The sequence below is a fragment of the Camelus ferus genome, chromosome 9, assembly GCF_009834535.1.
Source record: "Camelus ferus isolate YT-003-E chromosome 9, BCGSAC_Cfer_1.0, whole genome shotgun sequence".
Lineage (NCBI taxonomy): Eukaryota > Metazoa > Chordata > Mammalia > Artiodactyla > Camelidae > Camelus > Camelus ferus.
The window spans coordinates 61,853,054-61,878,683 of record NC_045704.1 but is presented as its reverse complement, the minus strand read 5'-3'; the positions used below and the strand labels follow the sequence as shown (position 1 = coordinate 61,878,683).

The 25,630-nt window shown below is 37.1% G+C and overlaps 2 protein-coding genes and 1 long non-coding RNA gene across 6 annotated transcripts in view; 1 reads left to right on the top strand and 2 right to left on the bottom strand.

Annotated features, from left to right (window-relative positions):
* BCAS2 (BCAS2 pre-mRNA processing factor) overlaps positions 1-11,630 on the bottom strand; it is a 28,885-nt gene extending 17,255 nt beyond the window's left edge. For 3 of the 4 annotated variants that reach the window (XR_004322613.1, XM_014566415.2, XM_014566416.2), the window contains exons 1-7: positions 11,272-11,630; positions 11,068-11,160; positions 8,399-8,469; positions 6,800-6,961; positions 2,693-2,743; positions 1,979-2,059; positions 745-884 (exon numbers count right to left, since the gene is read on the bottom strand). Coding sequence is in view for 3 of the 4 variants with exons in the window: in XM_014566415.2 (XP_014421901.1) it covers positions 758-884; positions 1,979-2,059; positions 2,693-2,743; positions 6,800-6,961; positions 8,399-8,469; positions 11,068-11,160; positions 11,272-11,364 (678 nt within the window). In the remaining variant the exon portion in view is untranslated. Of the gene's footprint in view, positions 1-579; positions 885-1,978; positions 2,060-2,692; positions 2,744-6,799; positions 6,962-8,398; positions 8,470-11,067; positions 11,161-11,271 lie in introns of those variants that run through there. The other variant, XM_006193154.3, reaches the window with a different exon arrangement.
* LOC116665865 lies at positions 11,631-25,256 on the top strand. The gene is made up of 3 exons (XR_004322615.1): positions 11,631-11,863; positions 15,369-15,490; positions 25,176-25,256. It is a non-coding gene; the product is annotated as an uncharacterized LOC116665865 (long non-coding RNA).
* DENND2C (DENN domain containing 2C) overlaps positions 12,393-25,630 on the bottom strand; it is a 69,451-nt gene continuing 56,213 nt past the window's right edge. Inside the window, exons 14-19 of the mRNA XM_032486984.1 lie at positions 25,198-25,375; positions 21,675-21,716; positions 20,522-20,627; positions 15,715-15,954; positions 15,387-15,473; positions 12,393-14,312 (exon numbers count right to left, since the gene is read on the bottom strand). Of these exons, the coding sequence (XP_032342875.1) occupies positions 14,281-14,312; positions 15,387-15,473; positions 15,715-15,954; positions 20,522-20,627; positions 21,675-21,716; positions 25,198-25,375 (685 nt within the window). The 3' untranslated portion in view covers positions 12,393-14,280. The remainder of the gene's footprint in view (positions 14,313-15,386; positions 15,474-15,714; positions 15,955-20,521; positions 20,628-21,674; positions 21,717-25,197; positions 25,376-25,630) is intronic.

Below are 25,630 nucleotides of genomic sequence, written 5' to 3'. Positions count from 1 at the left end.
TTCTGAATTGAGCAGGAATCCTTTACACTTTTTAATTCCTTACAAGTAGAGGGGTAAGAACACACCATGGTGCTAGACTACTGTGTTCAAAATCTGGATGACATTTTCTAGCTAATACAACTTCGGCAAATTATTTAATTAGCACCTGTTACAGTCCATGCATGGACACAACAGTACCTACTCCCATGGGTTTTTGTGAAGATCAAATTATATTCACGTAAATTTAGTTCATCTATCTAAAGTGCTTAGAACAGTGCTCAGCACATCCTAAGCCTTATGTGTCATAAGCCTATGATAATGATGATCACAGATAACATACATGGAGCCACTGTATTTCTTTAGTATTGTTTGGTAATCCAGAATCTGTTTAGAACTACCTCTTTATTTGAAATACTTATAAACCAAAAGTTTCCAACTTCTTGTACATGTTGAAAACTTTCAATAAAGATCTCCTGGGTACAAAATATGGTCCTGGTGGTTCAAAATTAATTCTATGAATATAACTTTATTCTAAAGTCATACTTATTTTGAAAGTCTGAAGTTTTTTTTTCTTAATGGTAAAAACAAAACCAAAAAACCCACTGTATTGAAATTTTTTATTTTGCTAAAATGTACAAATAGAATGTTACAGTTCACATTCTATGATTTCTAAGTACTTATTTATCACTGATGATTTCCTTAAGACTTGTTTCTTCAGATGCCTGATCTTCTGTGAAAGTCCAACACACCTTCCTTTCTACTCACCAGATCAAGTCTTTCAGAAGTCTTGCCGTATGTTTTCTTTGTTTGCCTCTCCATGCTGCTGCTTCATTTGAAACAGTTCATTTTCTAATTGTACAATAGTCCTTTCAATCTCATAATTCTTACTGACCAGGGATACCCAACTAGAAAAGAAAAAAAGGGGGAAAAATACTTGACATAACATTTCTCTCACAAGGTTTTTTATAGTATACACATTTTCATCCAGGGTCATAACACTAACCTTCACTATTAACTTTCCATTTTCAAAAACTGAGGCACAATTGGGGGGAAAATGAGTAAAGGGTACACGGGACCTCTCTGTATTACAATTTCTTAAAATTGCACATGAACCTACTACAATTACCTCAAAATAAAAAGTTTAATTAAAAAAAGCAAATAAGAAAAAGCTGAAGAGATAAGAAAAGTGATTGAAGTTGGTATTTAATTGGGCTAAGAGAGAAGAAGAGAAAATAGGGCAGAGGCAGTAGTTAGAGAAAAATGATGAAGAAATTCCTACAACTGTTAGAAAAAATTCCATAGATTCAAGGAGCCTTCTCTTTCCCTCAGAAAAAAATCTCCAGGACAAATGAAAAGAAACACTCATGTAGACAGAAGTCCATGTAGAAGAAATAAGTTTGAAAGAACAGTGTGGAAAGATACATAACTGATAACACTGGGGACTTGGAGGGGGACAGGAAGGTGGAACAAGGAGAATGATGTGGGTGATGGAGGGAGGGAGGTTAGGGAAAGGGCAAATCAAAAAAGAAATGATACAAAACTCATGATCGTTTTCAGAGATTTGTATAAACTTATTTGAGTATATGAAGAACAAATTTAAAAACAAAATGTATAAACAGAGGAAAACAACCCTGAGACAAGGCAAATTATAAAGAAAGTATGAAATCTCCCTCCTGCAAGGGTTAAAAAATAAATTTTTTTTCGTTTTAAAAGGAGGATATAGGTAGAATCCTATTCAGAGCAGAAAAACTGGACAGAAAAAGGGTGATCTAAGACCAGAATCAATTAGCAGTGGTTCAGTTTCTGTTTGTAACTCTCTCATTTCCTTCCACGCCCATGCTTCAGAAAGACCTAGAGGCAGTCAAGAGTGGGATTCAGAAAACAGCATTTCTTCAACACTTGTGGCATCCCATTTGAACGCTGTTTGAATCACATTGTTGAATCTTGATGTTAAAACGTGCTAAACAATTTAAAAGATGATGGAATTATAGGTACTCACGTTGATTCCATTTCTCTTAATTTAGATCCAGCTGTGAGTTGCATGTTCTTTCGCTGCCAGTTTAAATCTTGAATATGTTTCCTGTAAAAAAAAAATGGTTTATACAACCCATCTATATTTTAATGTAAGGCTAAAATTAGCACAAAAATCTGTAATTTATGTAACCCTTCTTTAATTCCTTGAGAATAGATAATATAGTAGTCATAGACTAATTCCAGTAATTAATTTTCTTCGAATTACTTTTCAATTACAAATTTCATGCTCACTGTGGAGAATCAAACAGACACACACAGATTAAAAATCGAAAATCCCTCCTTCCGTGTGCTTCTCCTTTTCCCTGTTAACTTTTATTCAGTTTTTGGTGGGTATCCTTCCATATTCTTTCCTATATGTGTATGTGCATGTAGAGATTAGTTTTTTTTTTTTACATAAATAAGATTATACATATTATTCAACAATTGTTTTCCCTTCTAAAAGTGACTTTTCAATGTCTGCAGACTTGCAAACTGCAAATGACCCAGCAGAGATGTTTTTAGACCTCAGGTCTATTTCTCCTCCACTCAGGTAGCGCAAACCCAACACTAAATACTGGACAAAGAGTGGATTATCAGCTCTCTACTGTTGTAAGACTATAGTCCGTTGGTTCTTTCTTCTTCTCATTTTATTAAGGATTCAAATAAACTTTATTCTAAAATAAGAAGAAAGACAATTTACCTTAACTTCTGGAGCTCCTTCTGTGCGTGTTCAATCATATGAACTAGATTCCTAAGGAAGGAAAAGAGGAAAATCAGATTAATGTACATTAAGTTCAAATAGTACCAACTAAAAGTGAACCATCTAGTTCATAAAAGGTCAAGTTTTTCTGCTAAAAATAGTTAGTATTTACTGAGGTCTCCATGCCAAACACCATGTTTGACACTCTATAATACTAGCTAATGTAATTCTCACAAGAATTCTTTGAGGTAGGTATGGTTATCCCTATTTCATATATTAGGACACAAAACTTAGAAAGAGTAAGTTACTTGGTCAAAGTAACATGGCTAAGTGTCAGAAGTGATTTCTCCTTCAGGACTTTTAAACTCTTGAGTGCCAGCCATTTAATGATACTGTGATTTTGTGTACTTATATCACTTCTTAAACTGTTATTACTTGTTTTCATAGAGAAGATGGAAAATATCTGATGAGCATACACATTTAAACCCTCTTTTAGCTTTTTATCTCTTTATCTACATTTATCTTGTCATTCACCCCTCCTGTCTACTGCTAACTACAGAGAAGAAAAAAAACTGTTGTGGAAGGCCACAGATTCAGATGCTGGTCCAAGCTGGCTCTAACTAGCAGAGGGGAGAAGTTGAGCAGTACAGAGTTCCATGTGACTATTATTATTAGAGAAGTGATTCAAGGGTAGAGTTCAATCTCTCTCCCTCTTTCCCTAAGTAACAGCTTTATTGAGATACAATTCACATATTGTATCAATGTCCTCTTAAGGCAGCAGAGAATCACCTTAGAGTTCATTTCACATTGGCCACACTATGCTCTTGCTCTAGATTCAGTATTGTTTCCTGGCTTTCGTGACTCAAATTTTCTGTTGTCCTCCTGAGTTACTCTATCTCTACTGACTGATCTTCTATAACTAACTGCAATTCTCTGGATATTCAGTCTTCAAACAGCTGTGCCTCTGCAGGCTTTCCTTCACTTCATCCCACTTTCCTCGACTTCAACAATCACTCCATGCTGAGGACAATAAAAGCTTAGTACTCCATTCCTGACCTCTGACCATTGACAGGGAGCTTTCCTCTGAATTACCTCATCCTGAACGCCCAGTTTATTTGTTGCCTTCTCCCTTCTTTCATCCTCCCTCTTAAGCATACAGGTCCCTCCTCAAGTACTCTGAATGCTGAAACTTACAGCACTGAATTATGGAAGTCAGAGGTTTGGGTTCTAGTCCCTGCTCTGCCCTAAATAGTTATGTGTCCTTGGATGAGTCACTTGATATTACTGGGGCTAAATCTGCTTATCTGTAAAAGTGGGGTCTGACTTTGAAGGTTTCCCTTCATTTTCAAGTACAGAATCCTCTCCTAATTAATTTTATATATATATATATATATATATTCTAGCAGTCCTGCACCAAGACCTACTTAGAGCTAAAAGATTTCTGCCTAGCTTTGACACCCTCAAATCTTTTCATGAGGAGAGAAAATTTACTTTGAGAAGATATAGTACACCACCTCTGGAGAAGCATCTGTTGGGTTTGGAGGAGACAGAATTTACTCAGGGGAATGGCCAACACTGTAAAGTGTTACGTGATTAAATGGAAAACAACTGATGTGCATAATAGTTTGTGTAGTTACTCAGAAGAGGGAGAGAGTACCAGAGGCAGAAGTTCAGTCAGGGAAGACAATGAAGCAGATTAGAGTTGGGACTTCAATAAGTTGAATTTGGGTAGAATAGTTAAAGGTATTCCAGGAGGAGGCAAGGCATGAGTAAAGGCTTGGAGCAGGGTTTATGATAATCACCAGAGAGAGGATAGTCTGGCTGGAGTGAAAGTCTGTAACTGAGGTACAGCCTTTTGCTTTGAATGTCATATCAAATAGTCTAGACTTTACCTTGCAGGTAAGAGAATACTATTAAAGGTTTCTAGGTCAAGCTGAAGGCAACGTTCTCTATAATTTAATGCCCCCCCCCCCACATCTATGTTTTCCTCCATTCCTGGAATGTTCTCACTCTCCTCTAAGCGTCCAAATCTCATGCTTTTTTTTTAGAACTCTTGTACACTGTTGGGAATGTAAACTGGTACAGCCACTGTGGAAAACAGTATGGAGGTCCCTCAAAAAACTAGGCACCTCCAGCAATCCCACTCCTGGGCATCTACCTGGAGGAAACTCTAATTTGAAAAGATACATGCACCCCAATGTTTACAGCAGCACTATTTACAATAGCCAAGATACAGAAGCAACCCAAGTGTCCATCAACAGATGACTGGATTACACACACACACCACACACACACACACAAATATTACTCAGCCATAAAAAAGGAAATACTGCCATATGCAGCAAGGTGGCTGGCCCTAGAGATTACACTTAGTGAAAAAAATCAGAGAGACAGAAATATTGTCTGATTATCACTTATGTATGGATTCAATACAAATGAATGTGTATGCAAAACAGAAACAAACTCACAGATCTAGAAAATAAACTTACAGTTACAAAACGTGGTGAGGGGGGACAAATTAGGGGTATGGGATTAACAGATACACACTACTATATATAAAACAGACAAGTAACAAGGATATAATGTATAGCACAGGGGATTATATCCGTTATCCTGCAATAACCTATAATACAGTACTATCTGCAAAAATACTGAATCACCATGTTATATAAGTGAAGCTAACACAATATTGTAGATCAACTATACTTCAATTAAAACGAAACAAAACAAAACAAATCCCACCCTTCTATAATGACCCTAATCCTTAACATCCCTTCTTTGGGTCTCTGTAGTTTACAGACCACAGCACGCAATGCAGCACTTGCCCTCGTCCTGCCAAAAATGAACTACTGGTTATCTCGCAGACTATGCTGCCTCCTCAACTAGATAAAGCTTCTTGAGGACAAAGATCACGTTCTTCCACTTTATGAAATACAGATTTTTTTGATTTGCTCTCTTAAATTTCTTAACCACCCCACTCCTTTTTTCCTTTATTTCTCTTGTAACATATTCACAATATTAACTGAATTTTTTGTTCTGTCATTTCCCAAATTCTGGATATTGCTCCCAGGTCCTTATGTGGCCACAGAAATTCAAACATGATTCTGAAAACTTGAGAAAGGGTATTTATCACTTTATGATTTTGCTTTACTGTCTCAGGAATGATGCCCTAAAAACAGTTTTACCCATGGAGGCCATGGAGATCATCTAACCACCAAATTCTTCAAATAGGAAATTGAACCCTAAATGATAACAAAGCCTGAAGTTTAGCCTAGTCACATGGAACAGAAATACGAGTTCAGTGGCTTATTTTGGCACTTTGTTTCTGGTGTTAATTCTCTACTTACAGCTAATTCTCATTATTTGCAGATTATGTACTTGTGAATTTGCCTACTCACTCAAACTTATTTGTAACCCCAAAATCAATACTTGAAGTGTTTTGCAATCATTCATGTACATGCTCAGAGGAGCAAAAAACCTGAGTTGCTGGACATGCACATTTCAGCTGGAGCAGAACAAGGAGACACTCTGCCTTCTTGTTTCACGGTCTCATACAAGGATGAGCAAAGGATGGAGTTTAATTTTCAACTCTGGCAAGTCACTTAACACTTCTGAAGTCTTTTTTTAAAACTAAAATAAAGAAAACAGAATCTGCCAGGATGATTTGTTTTAAAGGATTAAAGATTAAAACCTAGATAAGATGTGTACATATACATATGGACTTATTTCTCCCAGGAGAAATGGTACTGTATTTGCTAATTCAGCATTCAAGGGCCACTTTATAAAGCAGAACATGCAACTAATGAGAGCTGATTATATAAGCAACTCCCCACATTAAGGATTACATTCTACCAAGTTGTGACTTGTAAATCAGACCTCAGAACTCATCATCGCAATATTATACAACTAATGTGTTAGGATGGTTTAGGTTCCCTTAGTATTCTCAAAACTGTGAGATGAGTCTCAAGGCAGCGGCCTTTCATATGGGTTGTCATTCTAGGACATTGTCCCAGTTTTATCTCACTTGCCCTACCCTATTTTCCACATAAAAAATAAAAATAGCAAGACTATATAGGTGGGATGGGTTTAAAAAAGAAAGCTTCTTACTCATTATATACTTTCCAGGCATTGCATCCATGCTGTGACATTAGTTCCAGGTTCTCAATTCGAACCGCTTGATGCTCTAACTGGGCCATAGAATTGTTTACACACTCTTGCCATGCAGTAATGTCATTTTTCTGACCCGAGGAAGGGGCCGGAAGTTCATATCTGAAATTAAACAACAGTGAAATAAAGCCACATATTCCTCCAAACCTTTCTCTCTCCTCCCAACAGAATGCCTCAAGAGTCTATGAGCACTGTAAAAACGACAGAAGACCGAATATAAGATGCAGACTTTACAATAATAACACACCTATTTAATCCTATGAAACAATCAATTTACAAATAAGACTTAGCATCACTACTGAGTTACTACAAACTAACTTTTGATTTTCATTTTGTTATTTTTACTAGATCCCTTAAAAACTATAAATTATTCCTATGAAAAATTGAGGGATGTGCAACTGGGATTAAGAAGTGTTAAACCATTTGTTTAAAAAACAAAAAAGCAAGCTTTATACATGCATCATAAATATAACATTTTTGGAACTTCTAACCATAACCCACAGCAAGAAATATTTTACACTGTGATCCAATACACATAGCTGAACAGAAGTTTCATAAGACAACAGTTACCTTTATATGCAATGCATTCTGGTATTTCCCAAACTTACCTCACAATTTGCTGCTTAATGAATCATGATCTACTTATGGGTTTGAAATGTAGTCATAAAGGAGTTACTATCATGAAAATCTTTAGAGCAGAAGCACCTGCAAATGGGAGAACTCAGTAGTTCTGGAAGTCTTCCTGCCTTTATCATTTGGAAACAGAGCACGAGAAAAGAAGAAATCTGGTCCTCTGGTTCTATAGACTCAAATCCCTCTTATAATCTGCATATATGCTGAGAAGATAACCCTAAGGTTCATGTGGCCCTCCCTGTTCTGACAGGTTACTTAGTGGTTCTCATAATTTCAGTTACCCAGAGCTGAAAAGGACCTCAGATGTAAAGCAACTCAATTCTCCATTTTAGAGCAAGTAACAAGGGTGTTTTGATTTTTTTCCCTGAGGAAGGAGAAACAGTTTTGTAGTAAAGTGGTAATGGGAAGGGAGCTGGTAGAACCGAAGTAAAACTATGCAGGCATACTGAGTTTACTAATGTTGCCTGTTTAAGAGTGAAGCACTGAGGGGGAGGGTATAGATCAGTGGCAGATTGCATGCTTAGCATGTACGAGGTCCTGAGTTCTATCCCTGGAACCTCCATTAAATAAATAAAGCTAATCATCTGCTCCCCTCCACCCCCCAAGACTGAAGCACTACATGTCTAATCAAGAACATTTCCTTGGGAATTCTTAAACCTGAACTTCATTACAATTTACCATCCCCCTGTTGTTGGATTTTAAAATATTCTGCATTTTTGGTGCAAAGAATACTTTTGAACATTAACACAGGATTAAATGAACCACTATTATATGAAAAAACATAAATAAATAACACTAATTTTTTATTTTCCACATTCATTTTAACACGACTACAGCAATTTTACTAATAAATTAAAATGAAAGTAAACAATGATTTGAGCCCAACTGAGCCCAGAAAGGACTTACCGTTTCATACTGAGCAATTCAATTGGTTGTCGAGCAGCCAATCTTTCAAATTCATTTCTCATTATGTCAGTCTAATGAATAAATTAGAGAAAGAATTATTTCCAAAATCATATCAACATACTGAAATTAATAACCACCAAATAAAGAATCTAACCTACTTAAGAATTTATACTTTATTATTATCCATTATGACGGATCATTTCCCTTCCAAGTCTTCTCTGAGTTAAATGCTCTCTAGAATCTGGAGAAGGCACAGGAACACACACCCTTCATATGTAAAGGGGCCCACAGAGAAAAGGATTAATCCTAGATCAGTGGTTCTCAGTCCCATCAGTGGTTCTCAGTCCCAGCAGCACATTTAGAATCAGATGGGAGCTTCAAAAACAAGTCCAATACCAGCCACATCTCACTCCTCTCCCCTAAGCCCACGAGGAGATGATTATAACTTTTGTTTTTAACTCACCAGTTGATTGTAAAATGAAGCCAGTGCTGAGAACCACGGAGGTAGGTACTCACTGGGGGAAAGTGAAGAGAGGACTTGGACATAAAATAATTTTCTTTAGAGCTATGAGCCTGAACCTATGCTTTCTTTTTGGTCTCGGTTGCTCTTTTCACACTTTACTCTTTGCAAAGAATGGAAAATAGGGGGAGGAACAAAAGGAACTAGTTCTGCTTTCTGCTCTAACAATTTTTCTGTTTTCATAAAAATGTGGTATAGCTCCATCCCTTTAGGTCTGATGTTTTGGTCAATAACCTATTCCATTTAGATGAAAGAATAAGCAAAAAAGGCCTTCCAGAAGCCCACATTCCATGTTTCAAAGTTCTGCATTAAGCATTTCTTTTTGGGGAGGATTTTTGCTGAGTTACACACAGCTCTAAGAAAATACGGTCATTTAATTTCCTGCAGAAAACTGAGGCATTTTAGTTAGAAGGCTATGCACAGTGACAGATAAACTGTAACAACTAACAATTAGATAAGAGAGAAACTATAAAAATACAGTACAAGCAATCTTGAGCCATGTAACATCAGAGCCCTTACCTAACTCATATGGCAAGTAAGTGACAGATCTGGAATTTTAACTCTCCAAAGACTGAGCCAACACTCACAGGGCTAAGTCATATGAATGGCAGAGTAAGCATCCATTACACAAAACTGCTTTAGAATCTCTTCATACATTTAGATGATAAATTTGAATCTATCTATTCAAATAGATGGGTGCCTATTACGTGCCAGATACTGCTTTAAGATGAACAGTGGTGAAGGAGACAAAAAAGATTCCTGCTCATGGAGCATCCGCATCTTTGCTTCCATAGGTCTTCCTCAACCATCCCATCTAAAGGAGTCACCCAGTCACTCTATATCACATTACTACTTGAATTCTCTGTATAGTTTGATAATCTGGTACTTTCTGATTTGTCTGTCTCCACACTCTACAATGTAAGCTCTGTTAAGTATGAACCTGCCTATCTGTTGCCAAATAACCCAAATAGAATCGATCATCAGTAACAGTTAAGTGAATTAATGGAAAGGCAGTTTCAAAGACAGTTTGAAGAGTAGTTAAGGTCTTGGGCAAAACAGTCAGCCTCTCTAAGCTGCAGTTTTCCCATCTGAAAAATTGGACTAATAAACATACAGTTACATAGCTCATAGGGCTGTTTTTATGACAGAGATAGCCAGCCCAGTACACCATTAGCTCCTACTATTAAGAGGTTAAAAAATCAGTATTCTAATTATAAAGATAGGAAGCATAGGTTGTATTTAAGAAAGCTAAAAAGAAAACTGGTTCAAGTATTTAAAAGTTTGTGGCTGAATGCTGTTATCTGAAATTTCTGAAATCAAGCTAATAAGGACTCAGTACTGTACTTAGTTCTTAATGCGGTAATATCTATATTTGGGTAATAACATTTAGAAAAAGCATAGGAAAACAGCATAGCATAGAAACATCTCCCTCCTACTTTAAAACTTAACCAATTTTTTTTCATGTTATTTCCGCAGAAATACTGCGTTTGAATAACAGAAATCTTTCATAGATAAATGGTTACCTGTAAAGGGGAAGAAACCGGAACATGTATGTACTAAAATGCCTAAAACAATCCGCTAATTTAGAAATAACATTTTAAATTTCATTTAGCTGATTAGACCCTAAGTAGTACTTTGTGTGCATTCTAGGCTAAATATTTAAATAGTATTTATTACTTAGGTTATGGTTTGTCCTCAGTCACTCATAAACATTCAGTAAATATTTAGGCTTTGATACAAAGGCCGCCCTCCAGTGGTTCTCACAAGCTTAGGTAATTAGGCTTATACATACTAAAAAAGCCGGTATCACTTGTTTCACAATACACCTTAGAGAGAGGAGGATCCATTTGAGAATTTTCGCGATGAACCTATCTCGGAAAAAGGTTAACACTAATTTTCGTATTGTTATTAGTTCGAAGAGTCCCAGAAAGTCCTCTGTGGGTCTCAGAATAAGAACCCTGGAGAAGGCTATCTATGTAGCTATTTGCAATTGACCGACAATACCCATACAACACGGTAAGTAGTAGCTAAGCAAGCAACAGTTAAAGCTAAAATTTAAAATTTACATTTACGTGGCTAAGGCTCTCAATCCAAAACAAAGATTCACAGGATCCTGGTTCACACGCTGGGCTCAAAACATCACACTTACTTCGAAAGCGGAATAATCTGGGGCTGTCAGGTAGCTCAGGTAGTTCTTAGTAGGTCGGTATCTGCGAGTTTCCTCCTCCACCAGCGCCGCAGCCTGAAAACGAGACCAGAGGGGCCAGGGACGGTGGAGCAAATTTTAAGGCCGTTCTTCCGGCACTAAGGACTAGCGAGCGCTGAGTCAGTTACACAAACACCCTGAACTCACCGCTTCTCGAACACCAGGAGCTTCATAACCCTGGTCAAAATACGGCAGCGCATCCACCACAACCTCTCCAGCCACCAAACCGGTGCCCGCCATTCTCAGGTCCGCCTGCGTCTTCTGAGTCTGCGCAGGCTCAGGCTCACTTAAATAGGCCTGCGCCTGACATTAACGTGATCACGTCGCCTGCGTATTAGCTTTGGCGCGTGCTCAGTTGTTAATTCTGAGGGCGTGCTCGCCCGGCTAGGAATTGCGCGGCCATTTTGTTTTGGTCGGACGTGACGTCACGTCGTGGTTTCCCAGAGTCAGCGGAACGTCTCAATTTCCTGTCGCCGTTTGCTCCACTTTTTGCCTCCGACTGGCAGCAATTTGGAGAGGAGCTGAGACTTTGATCTCCTCTAGGACGCGGGTATCTTGGAGGGAATCCTTTCGGAGGGAACTGGCTGCAGGCTTTGGCGGGGAGAAAGACACAAGTTTCCCACCTCGGCTTTACTCCCCCAGCCTTCCACTTTCTTCCCTTAAACTTATCTCGCTTTGCACTTCCTTGCTGTATCCCCACTCGTCTTCGTTCTCGGCGCCCCAAGAATCTTGGCATTGAGTAAGTGCAGTTTTTTCAAAAGCTCTAAGAGTGGACGCCAGGCTCCAGTTAAAATTGGGAAGCTTTATTACCCACCCCCCAAAAACAAAACAAAACAAAAATTGGAGAAGTTTAGAATCTGCATAACAAAAAGAACCTTATTTCCCCGCCGGGCGAAACTGGTAACTGTCCACTAACCCCATCTTTTACTAATACTGTCGTTTTGCCTTCAGGGCATGTATAAAACCCAGTCATCTGCCTTTAGTACTTCCTGGAGTAGACCAGCTCCCTTCCTTGCCTCCAATCACTTCTGCTATCACTGCCGCTGCAGTGTCTCTGGTCGCCGGCTTCCAGCTCCCTTTGACAAAGCAAGGAGACACCAGATAAGGTAGTAGGACTATATACCATGCCCGGTGGGCAAATCTAGACCCTGGCTTTGTCTGGAAATGCTGGCCATGGTTACTAAAGCTTGGTTAGTCTAGGGTCGATTATCTTTTAACCTACCGTTAGATAAACGTGCTAGCTATAGATTTACGTGAAATAAAAGATCTTTACATCTTAAGTAGTTTTATTTAACTTCTCCAAGAGCTCCGTGGAATTTTTTGTGTTTATTCATGAAAAGATCTGTAAACAACATTTTATACAAATCTTGAGCAATTATTTTACAAACATGTCCAGATTTTGTAATACTTCACAAAAACAAAATAAAACAGACTTAAGGAAGCAGCTTCAGATTGCAGGGATAAAATAAGGCCCCCACCGCTGAAGCAAAGGTCTCTTGACAGAGGAATGGTGCGGATCCACCAAAATAACACCTCCTACCCCCATTTTATAAACACTCGATTTCCCAGTTACTAATTATTCCGTCAGGGTTGGAGTGTCAGAAGAAACCAAATGAGGAGATGTCTGGTAAGAGCCCCACTTGGCAAGGCTGCTTAATAAACATTTTTCTTTTTTTAAACACATAGGCTCAGTTCTATTTTCGGGACCCCATCTATAAAAATTACATTATACCTCACCCATCTTAGATGGTTCAGATTCATTCATGCACACCTGAATGAGCTGTAATGATAATACTGCACAAGTTAATAAGTTGTATCATAATACAACTTACAAAGCTTTAAGTTTGAATAAAATTTTTTAATGCCGGTTAAAATCATCAGCAGGAGTAGAAAAACTGACACTTGCTATAACATTTATCAATGAAAATTACACCACTGCTGACAAATACCTCTTTTTAATCACTACTACTACTTTAGATGTGAAGGGTTGTGGTGATTGTGTGGTGTGTGCCCAGGAAATGTCCATATTCTGAGTTCAACTTAATTACAGCAAAAAGTCCAACATTTCTAGGGAAACCAAAAAAAGTCTCATCTAGACACCTGTAGTTTGAAGTCCCTTATCCTCAGCTGAAGGTCGGCTCTGGTACACTTAAACTTTAAAAAAAATTTTCAATAGCTATAATCCTACAGAGTTCAAACTGCTATCTATAGGAATAACCAACTTTCTCTGTGTTCATGAACTAATAGTCCTGCCTTCAGTTGGGCAAGTTATTTAACCTCTTTGAATTCCATTTTCCTCATTAGTAAAATGGAGAAGCAAATATCTCATAAACTTGATTTAAAGACTGAGTAAGATGACATAAACATATGTACCATTCATGGCACATGGTGGACACTAAAAAAGAAGGTAGTTCTCATGCCCTTAAAGGACATTTTCCTATTAGCTATAATTCCACAAAGTTTAATGTTGACACGTGAGGGACAAGTTACCCAGTGCCACACAATGTGGAGGAGCTGCAATCTGTCTACTTTTATAAGTTACTCAATAACAGTGCTAATCAGTAGGGCTTCCACAGAAGTGAGATTCCCCTAGACAGAACACTAGACCCAAAAAAACAAAAACAAACAAACAAAAAAAAGCTATATGATGAGTATATTCCTTAGCTCAGTTCGAACAGTCCATAGGTTTAAAGCTACCGTGGTATTTCAGTGATGAGAATTTTGTGTGAAGGGATAGTGTTTCCCACTTCTTTCATGCCTCCCTAGTACCTTAAATACAGCACTTTTCTCACTGTGCTCATCTTTGAGCTGTTTTTTTTTTTAAATGCAATACTAAGTCTTTCTCTTGTAAAAGATCAGTGCCTTCATAAACTAAGCACAAAACACAAAGAATGAGCCCAAGAATCAAAAAGAAAAGGCCGCTTAAAAAAGAATCTGGAGGCAGAGTAAAGAGAGCATTGGTTCCAGACTACTCCCAACAATTCTCCAGTGATTACTACAGCAGCAACAGGAGAATCCTCCTCCAAGAACCTGACCCACTCTGTAACCTTTCAACTTTCAAGATTTTGTGGAATACTTGAGGGCATCCTGACTCTTGGAAAAAGTTTCTTTGGCACTTTTTCTTCTTTTTGAGATGAAGGCAGTCGATCAAATATTTCATTTCTTCTGCAGAAATTTCATCTTACTTCCTAAAGGGAGAAAAAAGTAGAATGAACTCATTAGTCCATTTTATTTATTGTAAATTATTTGAGGCAAGGGATTAACAACCCAGTCATTCAGAACAGCCCAGGAGTAAGCTGCCATCTCAAGCTATCAGTTGATGTGTTTAACCACCAAACAAAACAAAACAGAACACACACATGAAATCCCAGATGTCTAATTGCAGAGGCAGAAGAGAACTCATACATCATCTAATCCTGTGGTTTTCGATCCTGTCTGTAGGTTAAAATCACTTATCCTGCTTCCTAGAGATTTCTTGGAGCCCGGTGTGGGTCTGGGTAGGGGGGCTGAGGAGGTATGGATTTTCATTTAAGCTTCCCAGGGATTATAATATTGCAGTCAGAGCTGAGAACCACTAATCTAATCTAACATCATGGTATAAAGATAAAATAATAGCCCAAAGGATATGGGCTAATTTTAATTAGGGGCATATATTTCAAAGATCAATATAAATACCACAGAATATCGTTTCTTCATTGTTTTGGGCTATCATGCCACTGTTCTCCCATATCATACTGGATAATTAAAAGTTTACTATAATTGAAAAACATAAACAACTGTGTTTCCTTAAGAAATATAAAATTAGAGACTTGCAGGTAATCCTCTTTTGCCTCAGATGCCCTCTAAACCAGGTATTTTTAATCTGGAGTGCATGGATGGGCTTCAGTGGGGTCATGAACACCCTAAAATTATGTGCAAAATTTGTTTCTATGCTCTAAGTATATTTTTCTGGGAAAAGGTCCAGTTTTTGTAAGATTCTTCCAGGGATGAGGCCTAGAAAAGATTAATAATCATGAGACGCAAAATTCTTATATCATAAGGGAGCTTCATCTGAGGAAAACAGCCCCATGGACGACTCTGATGGAGAATTCTAACTTTTGAGAGAGAGACTTCTTTCCATCCAAAACACTTTGGAACTAGGGTCATGGTTTCTGGTCCCCCTACTTGAGGTTACACTGTTGATCTGATTATAAAGCTTTTCGTGATGAGGCATGCTTACTGCAGAAGTGTTTTTTAACTAACAGGAAGACACAGCAACTCACCAAGGCTCCGCAAAATTCTGTTCACCCCACTGGGCTCAGACTCAGGAATTGTTTCCAAATACTGGAGGGCCCGGACCTCAAACAAACCTACAAGGAAAACTCAGGTTGGTGAAACTGTCATGTATTCAAGACTGAAAATCAAATAAAACTCTGTTCTCACTACAAATGTACTTCCATAACCAAAACAATATTACAAAATGAATATTTCACATAATAAACAACTTAGATTTTGAGCCCTTGAAGCTTTCTGCTGATTTTGCTTATATTTATTGCCAAATCTTTCAAGTGCTCACTAAATACAGAGGGAGAACTTTATGATAAAACTGACCTTTCACCCCACTTTTTCGAAGCTCTCGGTCCTGGACGAACCCTGCAAACATCTGAGTTTCCATGAAGAGGTCCAGGAAGTGCCGCACACTACGGGAGGTGTGGGATTTACGGAATGGCTCCCTTTGGAACACACGCTCCCCACGCTCAGTGACAGTCATGCTCAAAGAATAATGTCCTACCAGCTCCACAAAAAACCTGACAAATGCTTCGGACACCAGAGAGTTGAGTGTCACAACTTCTGCAAAATGAAAGAAAAAAAGAAAAAAATCCCCTAAGTTTTGTGTTTATAGGGACATTAGCTCTGGTTATGAAAGTGACACCCAGGAAATCACAGATTACGCGACAGGGAATAAGCACAGGGATTCTCATTCTTAGCTTTCTTGCACTCTTCATGACCTGCAAAAAGCAAACGGCTTGTATCCTTACCTTCATTTTCTTCCTCCGCATACTCTGCCTTGCACATCTGTGAATTCACTGTAACTGCTTTTTCAAAGCACACTAGTGAGAACCAGCGCAGTTTAATCTGCTCTTATTTTTATCTCCTTTAAACTATATGCTGCTTTTGTGCTAACCTCCTCCTCATTCCTCATGTGTCCCACAACTTTATGCTCTCCTGATGTCCTGATTCTGTCTTGCCTTTATGACTAAACATTTGTTTTGTGTTGCCTCTTCTTCCTCTTCCTGAACATGGCCTTCAGACCCCTTCTCTTCAACATTCCCTTCTTTAAATGGCTAACTGGCATAGTGAGCTGGCTTTGTATGTTGGTAATTCTCAACCTCAGATCTCCAGCCCTGATATTCCACCAAAATCCACCTTCTACATCTTCAGGCTACCTATGTGTGGGCATCATTTGGCTGTCCTGATAGCACTTAAATTCTATTTTGTCTAAATGTCGCCATACCTCAGGTCCTTTTGGGAAATTGGTAGACTATGAATCAAATAAATAAACAATACATGTTAAAAACCTAATTCATTATATTTCTCACCAAATCAGGTTCTTTCTCAACTTTCCTATTTCATATTCCACCATGATTATTCCATAATAAACAATAATTATTGAGTGCTTTAGCTATGTCAGGCACTGAATTAAGTGCTTTAACAAACATAATAATCCAGTGAGGTAGGTAGTATTATTTCCCTTTTCCAGCAGAGGAACTGAGGCTCAAATCAAAGACATTCTCCAGGGTCATCTCATCTAGTGCAGTGGAGAAGCTGCAGGATTCCCAAGTCAGGTGATTCTTAACCACTATAATATACAACAGTATGTTGCCTTCCAGGTTCCAGGCTCAAACCTCAGGTTCAACTTAGACTTGTCCTTTTCCTTCCATATCCAAATAGTATTTTTTTTTCCCTTCACAATGGCTCTTGCTCTTTCCCATGGGCTGACTGGGAATCTGGGACCTCCGTTTAATCAGATTTCTACCATGCAGCAGCTATATAATAGCGGGCAACTTGCTTTACCTCTTGTGGCCTCTCTTTCCATATCTGTGCAATGAGGTGGCTGATTAGGCAACTTTCTAAGGTCTCTTCCAACGTTACATTTTCATTCCAATTCTGATTTTTTAAAATATTTTGTTCAACAGACTTCCTTCTCATCTCTTCCCTTCTGCAGCTGAGAATCCATGGTCCATCACTGCTTTTATCGTCAACACTTCTGCCCCAGACTCCCACCCCCTCCAGTTACTGTCCCATTCACCTCGATTTAGCAGCAAAAAGTTTCTTGAAAGAGTTGTTTATAACTGTTGTGCCCATTTTCTTACATCTAATTCCCTTTCTTTTAAAAATTATGCTTTCCTATAATTTATCTTCCATTCTTTGTTTCCGTTTTTTTTTTTTTGAGGAAGATGGAGAGAAGGAAAGACTTTATTTCAAAATTGTACATTGCTGCTGAGTCTCTGACTACAATCTTTGTTTCCGTTTTAATGTATTTACTTTACATATTCCTTTACATGTATGGATATTCATCAGGTCAGCAGTGAAATGACCACACAAGTGCCTACCACAAAGCTTAAAACAGAACATCACATGTATTTCCAAAGTTCCTTGTGTGATGCCCTCTCCGTGGTGTTCTTCCCCTACTTTTCAATAGAGGGTGACCATTATTTGGAATTTTGTGTATATCATTTGCTTTACATTATAGTTTTGCTATGCACATGCAACCCCAACAACATATTGTTAGGTTTTGTCCATCTTTGAACATTAGATTCTCCTGCAACTTACTGTTTTATTCAATATGTGTCTTTCGGATTATTTTTTTAATGCTATATTCTCCTATCAATGAATGTTTAGGTTGTTTTTCATTTTTGTTATCACATACAATACTACTACAAAAATTATCATACTTCTTTCCTAGTTATCATGTCCAAGAGTTTCTCCTGGGTATGTATCTAAAAATGGACTTGTTGGGTTGTGGGATATGTATACCTTTAACTCAACTAGATGGTGCCAAATTATTTTTCCAAAGGGGCTGAACTAATTTACACATTCTTACCAACACTTGATACTGTCAGACTTAAAAAGTTTTGCCAATATGGTGGGTATAAAATGATATCTCATTGTGGTTTTAATTTACATTTCCCTGATTTTGACTGGGTTGTATATCTCTTCATATATTTATTGGCCTTTCATATTTCCTCTTCTATAAAATGAGTGTTCATATCTTCCCCAGTTTTTCTACTGGGTTATTCATCATTCTAGTTTTGAATTATAGTAATTTTTAAAACTAAATTCCAGATACTCTTCCTTTGTTAGTTCTATTTATTAAAAATGTCTTCATCTAGTTTGTACCTGGTTTTTTAATTCCTTTTCCATGGTGTCCCTTGATGAACAGAAATTTCAAAAACTTAACATAGTCAAATTAATCAGTCTTATTCATTATGGTTTGTGCTCTTTGAACCACATTTAAGAAATCCAGGAGGGGAAGGATATAGCTCAGTGGTAGAGGGCATGTTTAGCATGCACGAGGTCTCAGGTTCAAGCCCCAGTACCTCCATTAAAATAAACAAACCTAATTACCTTCCCCTCCAGAAAAACAAAATAAAAATAAACACATAAATAAATTTAAAAAGTCAAAAGCTAAATAGTTTTGATTAAAAAAATAAAAATAAAAATAAATCCATTACTGTCCCAAAACATAAAATATTTTCTTCTATTCTTTTCTAGACATTTTAAATGTTTTAGTTTTAACATTTAAGTCTTTAATTCATTTGAGCTAATTCTGTGTATAATATGAGGTATAGATCCACATTCATTTCTTTTCCTATGGAAAACCAGTTGCCCTGGAATTGTTTATTGAATGGTTCATTCTTTTCCCACTGACGAGCAGTGCTGGTTCTGACATAAATCAGGTTTCCTTATGCACGTGTATTCTGTATTCTTTCCACTTTCATTGCTCCATTTGTTTATTTCTGTACTGAAACCAAATGATCTTAATTACTATGATTTTATAGTTAATCTTAATATTTTGTACGGCAAGTCCTTCAACCTTGTTCTTTTTCAGCAGTGTCTTAACTATTCTGGCCCTCTGCACTTCCATTAAAATTTTACAAAAAGCTGAATGTCATTCTAATTCTCTCTTGAACCTTCCCCAATTTTGCCTTCTTCCAATCATTTTGCTGAATCTGCTGTTACCAAGGTCTCCAGAGCCCTTCCCATTGTCAAATACACTGGTCAATTCTTAGTCTTCAACTTACTTGACCTCTTTGCAGCATTAAACATAACCATTTATTCTTTTCTTCATGAAATACTTTCTTCACTCAGCTTTCACAATACTACACTCCTGGTTTTTCACCCACTTCACTTGCTGCTTGTCTTAGTCCCCTTTCCCGGATCCTTCTCCTCTTCCCAACTTCCAGAAGTTGGGAATCTAAACACACTATTCCCAACCCAGGGCTCAATCCTTAAATCTTCTAAATTTTCTACCTCTACTCACTCTATAGAGTTCTCTCTCTGGTCCCACAGCTTTAAAAAAGCAACTTTTAAATGTATGTCTCTAGCCCAAATCTCTCCTCTCAACACCAAATTCACGCATATAAACACCTACTTGACATCTCCAGTTAAATGTCTTCTAGGTACTAAACATCTAATAGGTTTCTCAAACTTAATATCCAAAACTGAAATTTTAATTACTCCTCTAATTCCGCTCCTTCCCTAATGTTTCTCATGAGTAAATAGCCTTAGTGTACTCATCTGTAAAATGGGGATTAAATAACAATACCTGCTTCATAAACATATCACAAGGATGAAATAAGATGTATGCTAAGTGTTTAAGACAATGCCTGGTACAGAGTAAGCCACCCAATAAATATTATTCATCCACTTACTCAACAAATACTCACTGAATACTATTTATTGAATGATGTTTAAAGTATTGGAGATAGGAAATAGACAGTCACTGCTCTCATGGAATTGCCTAGCACACCAGATAGTGATAAAAGCCATGGGGGAAAATAAGGTCAGGGAGGAGGACAGGAAGTGCTAAGGGAATGGGGACAATTTTAATCAGGACAGTCAGGAAAGAAAGCCTCACTGAGAAAGTGACATTTGAACATGGATTTGCAAGAACAAAGACCAGAAGCCATGTGGATATCTGGGGAACAGTATTTCATAAATGAACTGAGCAAGTGCACAAGTCCTGAAATAGAAGGGGGCTTGGCACATCTGAGGGTGATCAGGGAAGCTGATGATAAGCCTGTCAAGGCACGGGCAATTTCATACTACTTGTGTATATGCTTTGGCAGGGTGCTGGACATTTAGTAAATATTTACTACCTTAACCTTAAATCCACAGACCTCTTGTCTCATACCTTGTGAACAATTCTGCTCCTGAGCCAAGATTTCATCTCGTTCTTCCAAAATCTGCGTCAAGGCAGCTTGAAGTTTAGGTGGTAGAATTTCATCCTCATCAGATACCTGAAGAGAAGAAATTGAAACTTTCATGAGCTTTGAGAGAGAAAGTCTCAAATATGCACTAGTTAAGTCCCCAAAATTCCACAAGTGGCTTTGCATAAATTCTGAGTCAATCTGAAGCTTCCTTTCCCACATTAGGCACTATACTTAAAAAAAATAAACAATTTTTTGCTTTTGTGAGCTTTGCTCACTAAACATGGCCATGGTTTCCATCACTCAGACAGGTGGAGAGATGAGCTTAGGTGGCAGGAAAGCTGCATTTGAAGTAGGATGGATGGAGAGAGGGAAGTGGTGACAGAACCTAGTGACTAGCTGGCGAGGCGAAGGAAGTCCGTGCTGTCTGCACCCTTTCATGCCTAGATAACTGGGGTCAAGGTGGTGCTGGCAAGAGCACAGAAGTCCCAAGAGCACAGAAGTCCACGAAGGCCAGGCTGGAGCTTCTGCTATGTGCAGTTCACCAAACGTAAAGGATTTAATATTGTATTCAATAAACTAAACAATGTTAAAATTTTCTGGCACTTTTCCACAAAACACAGAATAAGTGACAGCTTCTTTTCTGCCCCTACTGTATCTTGTATAAATTTCTATTATACCACTTCTAAGATATATACCATGGATATATTTAAGATATATACCACTTATGGATATATCTGCTCCCCATCCCTGTTAAACTATAAGGCCTTTGGGCTCAAACTGTCTTACTCACCTTAAGTTTCTGACTGACTAACAGAATATCTAGAAATAATTGGTGCTGAACGCTTGTTAAATATAATTAAATTAGAGGCTTATACATCAACCCATCTAGACTTGAAGGGAGGGTTACCTCTTTTGAGAATGATGTTCAGTCTGTTTCCTCCTTCCTTCTTTGGGATAGACAGGTATACACTCAAGCCAAAAATTTCAGGTCCATCTTGTATGATTGGCCATAGTGTCAAGTAAAGTATGTGCAGGAACTAAAAGTCTCGCCTGAGTCATCTTCTCTAAGTACTTTCACATATTTTCTGGCCAATTATCCCTAAACATTATGTAACCACCTCTTTTGTCACTTACCTCCTGTAAGAACTTGTCTGCACAGAGATCGACTATCAGCACCTATGGAATAAAGGAGCCAGGCAAGTTAAACCAGAGATATTCACAGAGAAACACATTAGGCACTGCTAGATCAGAAACAGTGTTTTGATTCTTTCATGCAATAGTTTTAAACAAAATTGAAGTTTTTTTGGTTTATTTCTTTTTTTAAAAATTGAAGTATATTAATTTCAGTTATATAACATAGTGATTCAACATTTTTATATGTTAACTTAAAGTTTCAGCCCATTTAAAAGTTAACTCATCAATGTGAGTAAGAAAAATAATTGCAAGTGAAAAAAAAAAATGATGGCGGGCACACCTAGATTAAAAGAGACTAAAAAACTTACCAACAAAATTCAATGCATGGACTTTATCTGGGACCTAATTAAAACTATTAAGAACTTATGAAATAATTAGAGATCTGCATACTGACTTTTGCTGATATTAAGGAGTTGTTTAGGTGTGATAATGGTATTGCAATTATATTAAAAATGCCCTTATATTATAGGGATTCATATTACAATATTTAGAGATGAAATTATGTCAGGATATGCTTCAAAATACTATGAGAGAGAGGTAAAAGTGAAGATTGGCCCGCTCAAACTTTAGAAGTATTGAAGTAGGATGATTGGATTTATTTTACTCTTTTGTTTATTTTTACATGTTTAGGAATTTTTATAATATTAAGTAAAAAAAAAAGGTTACTACAAAAATAAGTTGTGTTTCTGTACACCAACAATGAAGTGTCTAAAAAAAAAATTAAGAAAACAATCCCACTTTCAAATGCATCAAAAAGAATAAAATACCTAGGAATAAATTTAAATAAGGAGGTAAAAGATATCCATCCTGAAAAACTATGACACTAATGAAAGAAACTGAACAATATACAAATAAATGGAAATATATTCCATGTTCATAGATTGGAAGAATTAATATTGTTTAAATGTCTAAACTACCCAAAGCAATCTATAGATTCAATGCAATCCCTATCAAAATTCCAATGGCATTTTTCACAGAAATAGAATAATCCTAAAATTTCTATGGAACCACAAAAGAGCCCAAACACCCACATAAATCTTGAGAAAGAAGTACAAAGCTGGAGGCCAACACATTTCATGATTTCAAACTATGTTACAAAGCTATGGTGATCAAAACAGTATGGTACTGGCATAAAAAGCAGACACACAGATCAATGGAACAGAACAGAGAGTCCAGAAATAAACCCACACATAGTCAATTTTTGACAAAGGAGCCAAAAATATACAATGGGGAAAGGACAGTCTCTTCAATAAATGGTGCTAAGAAAATTGGACAGCCAAATGAAACTGGATCCCTATCTTACACTATATACAAAAATCAACTGAAAATGGATTAACAATTTAAGAACTGAAATCATAAAACTCCTAGAAGAAAACATAGGAGGTGGCATCTCTACTTTAGTCTTGGTAATGATTTTTTTTAGATTTGACACCAAAAACAAAAACAAAAATAAACAAGTGGGATTACATCAAACTAAAAACCTTCTGCACAGCAAAGCATACCATCAATAAAATATACAGGAAAACTACAGAATGGGAGAAAATATTTGTAATTCATATATTGGATAAGGGGTTGATACACCAAATATATAAAGAACTCATGCAACTCAAAAGCAAAACAAACAAACAATCTGATTAAAAAATAAGCAGAGGAACTGAATAGACATTTCTCCATAGAAGACATACAACTGGCCAACAGGCACATGAAAAGGTGCTCAGCATCAAGGAAATACAAATCAAAATCATAATAAGATATCACCTGTTAGAACAGCTATTATCAAAAGACAAGAGATAAAAAATACTGGCAAGAATGTAGAGAAGAGGGAACTATTGTGCACTGTTGATGAGCATGTAAATTGGGTTCAGCCACCATGGAAAACAGTAAAGAGGTTCCTCAAAAAATTAAAAATACAACTAGCATATGATTCAGCAATCCTACTTCTGGGCATATATCCACAGGAAACAAAATCACTATCTTAAAGCGATATCTGCACCCCCATGTTCAATGCAGCATTATTAACAACAGCCATGATATGGAAGCAACCTAAGTACCCATCAATGGATGAACAGGTAAAGATGTGGTGTGTGTATATATATATATATATCTGTAAAGTTAATATAAACAAAAATTTAAGCAGCACACACACACACACAAATACTAACCAAAGACTGATAATTCTGACCCTCATTAAAATTAAGAACGTTTGTGTATTAAAAAAAAATACCATTTTGGAGAATGGAAAAGCAAGCCACAAAAGGGCTTGGCATCCAGACTATAAAAATGCTTCTTACAAATCAATAAAGGTAAACAGTTCAATAGAAGGACAGACAATACATTTTATAAAAGATGATAATCAAATGGCCAGTGAACATAAAGAAAGATGCTCACCCTCAACCATAATCAAGGAATGCCAATTAAACCACAATGAGAAAGTAACTACACATTTACCTGACAGGCTAAATCACACGAACTGATGGTGACAAGTGCTGACGAGGATGTGGAGCAACAGGAACTCTCATATTGCTTAACTTAGCACCACTACTTTGGAAAAGCTTGACTTTACTTACTAAAGTTGAAGATACATTTAGCTTATGACCCAGCTATTCCATTTCCAAGTGTATACCCATAAAACTGCATGAACATATGTACCAAGGGTCATGGATAACAGTATTTATAGCAGCATTATTCATAATAACCCCAAACTGGAAACCACTCAAATGTCCATCAACTGTAGAATGAATAAGAAAACTATACACAATTAGAATGATCAAACTACTGTTAAACTCATCAATATGGATGAATCTTATAGATTTAACGCTGCTCAAAAGAAGCCAAAAAAAAAAAAAAAAGACAAAAATATGTAAGTACTGTATGAGTCTATATCAATCTTAAAACCAGGCAAAACTGAACTATATTATTTAGGGATACCTGCCTAGGACATAAAACTATAAAGAAAAATAAGAAAGTGAGCACCATAAAAGTCAAGATAGTGGTTTCCTTTTGTAGGGGGTGGGGAAGGGAACAGTGATTAGAAGAAGGCACGCGGAGGACTTCTGTTTCCATTGCTGTATTCCATTCTATTCCAAAGTTGGTTACATAAGCAAGCATTTTGTGACAATTCACTGAGCTGCACAGTTTGTTTTTGGCACTTACCTATATGTATGTTATATTTGAAAAAATCTTTTAAATTAACCCAGAGTAATTTTTGTGTATGATTTTAAAAAAGACCTACCCTTTAGAATAACACAAGAATTAGCCCATGGTTCAATACTGTGAGATACCACTTTGGATTCAAATGAAGTATAGAATTTTTCTCATACAAAAATATGAGAGCATAATATATTAAGAATAATAATTAAATATTATTGTTAATTACTGACATATCCATCATTCTTACAGACCACTTGTTTTCATTTATCAGTGCTCCAATCTTTCCCACAGGTACTGGTTTCCCCTATCTCACCTCTTCAATGGGTAGGTCCCAGAGCTGCGGTAAGGAGCAAGACAGGATTCCAATAAGGAATGGAGTAGGTGAGCACACAATGTCGATCATAGATGCTGGCAGGACTGGGATGTAGGTATGCTGCCAGGTGAATGGATACAGTGTGGCAACCACAGCATGGCCACATTTTGACAGGGTGCTAGCCAGAGGAGAAAGCAAATGGTGTCACATACAGAAAACACGTGGAGGGCACTTCAGACACTATGTTACAGAATTACAGATTGATGCCAGTTACTGATCACAGATGAACAATTCTGTGATTACTCATTCACTTTTAACATTTAAATTTTTAACTTAATGTACTGAAAATCTTTCATCTCAATCCAGCTCTTTCTCACAATTTATATCACTAAAAACTAGTGTGTACTTAGAAAAGAAAAACAAATTTTTAGCA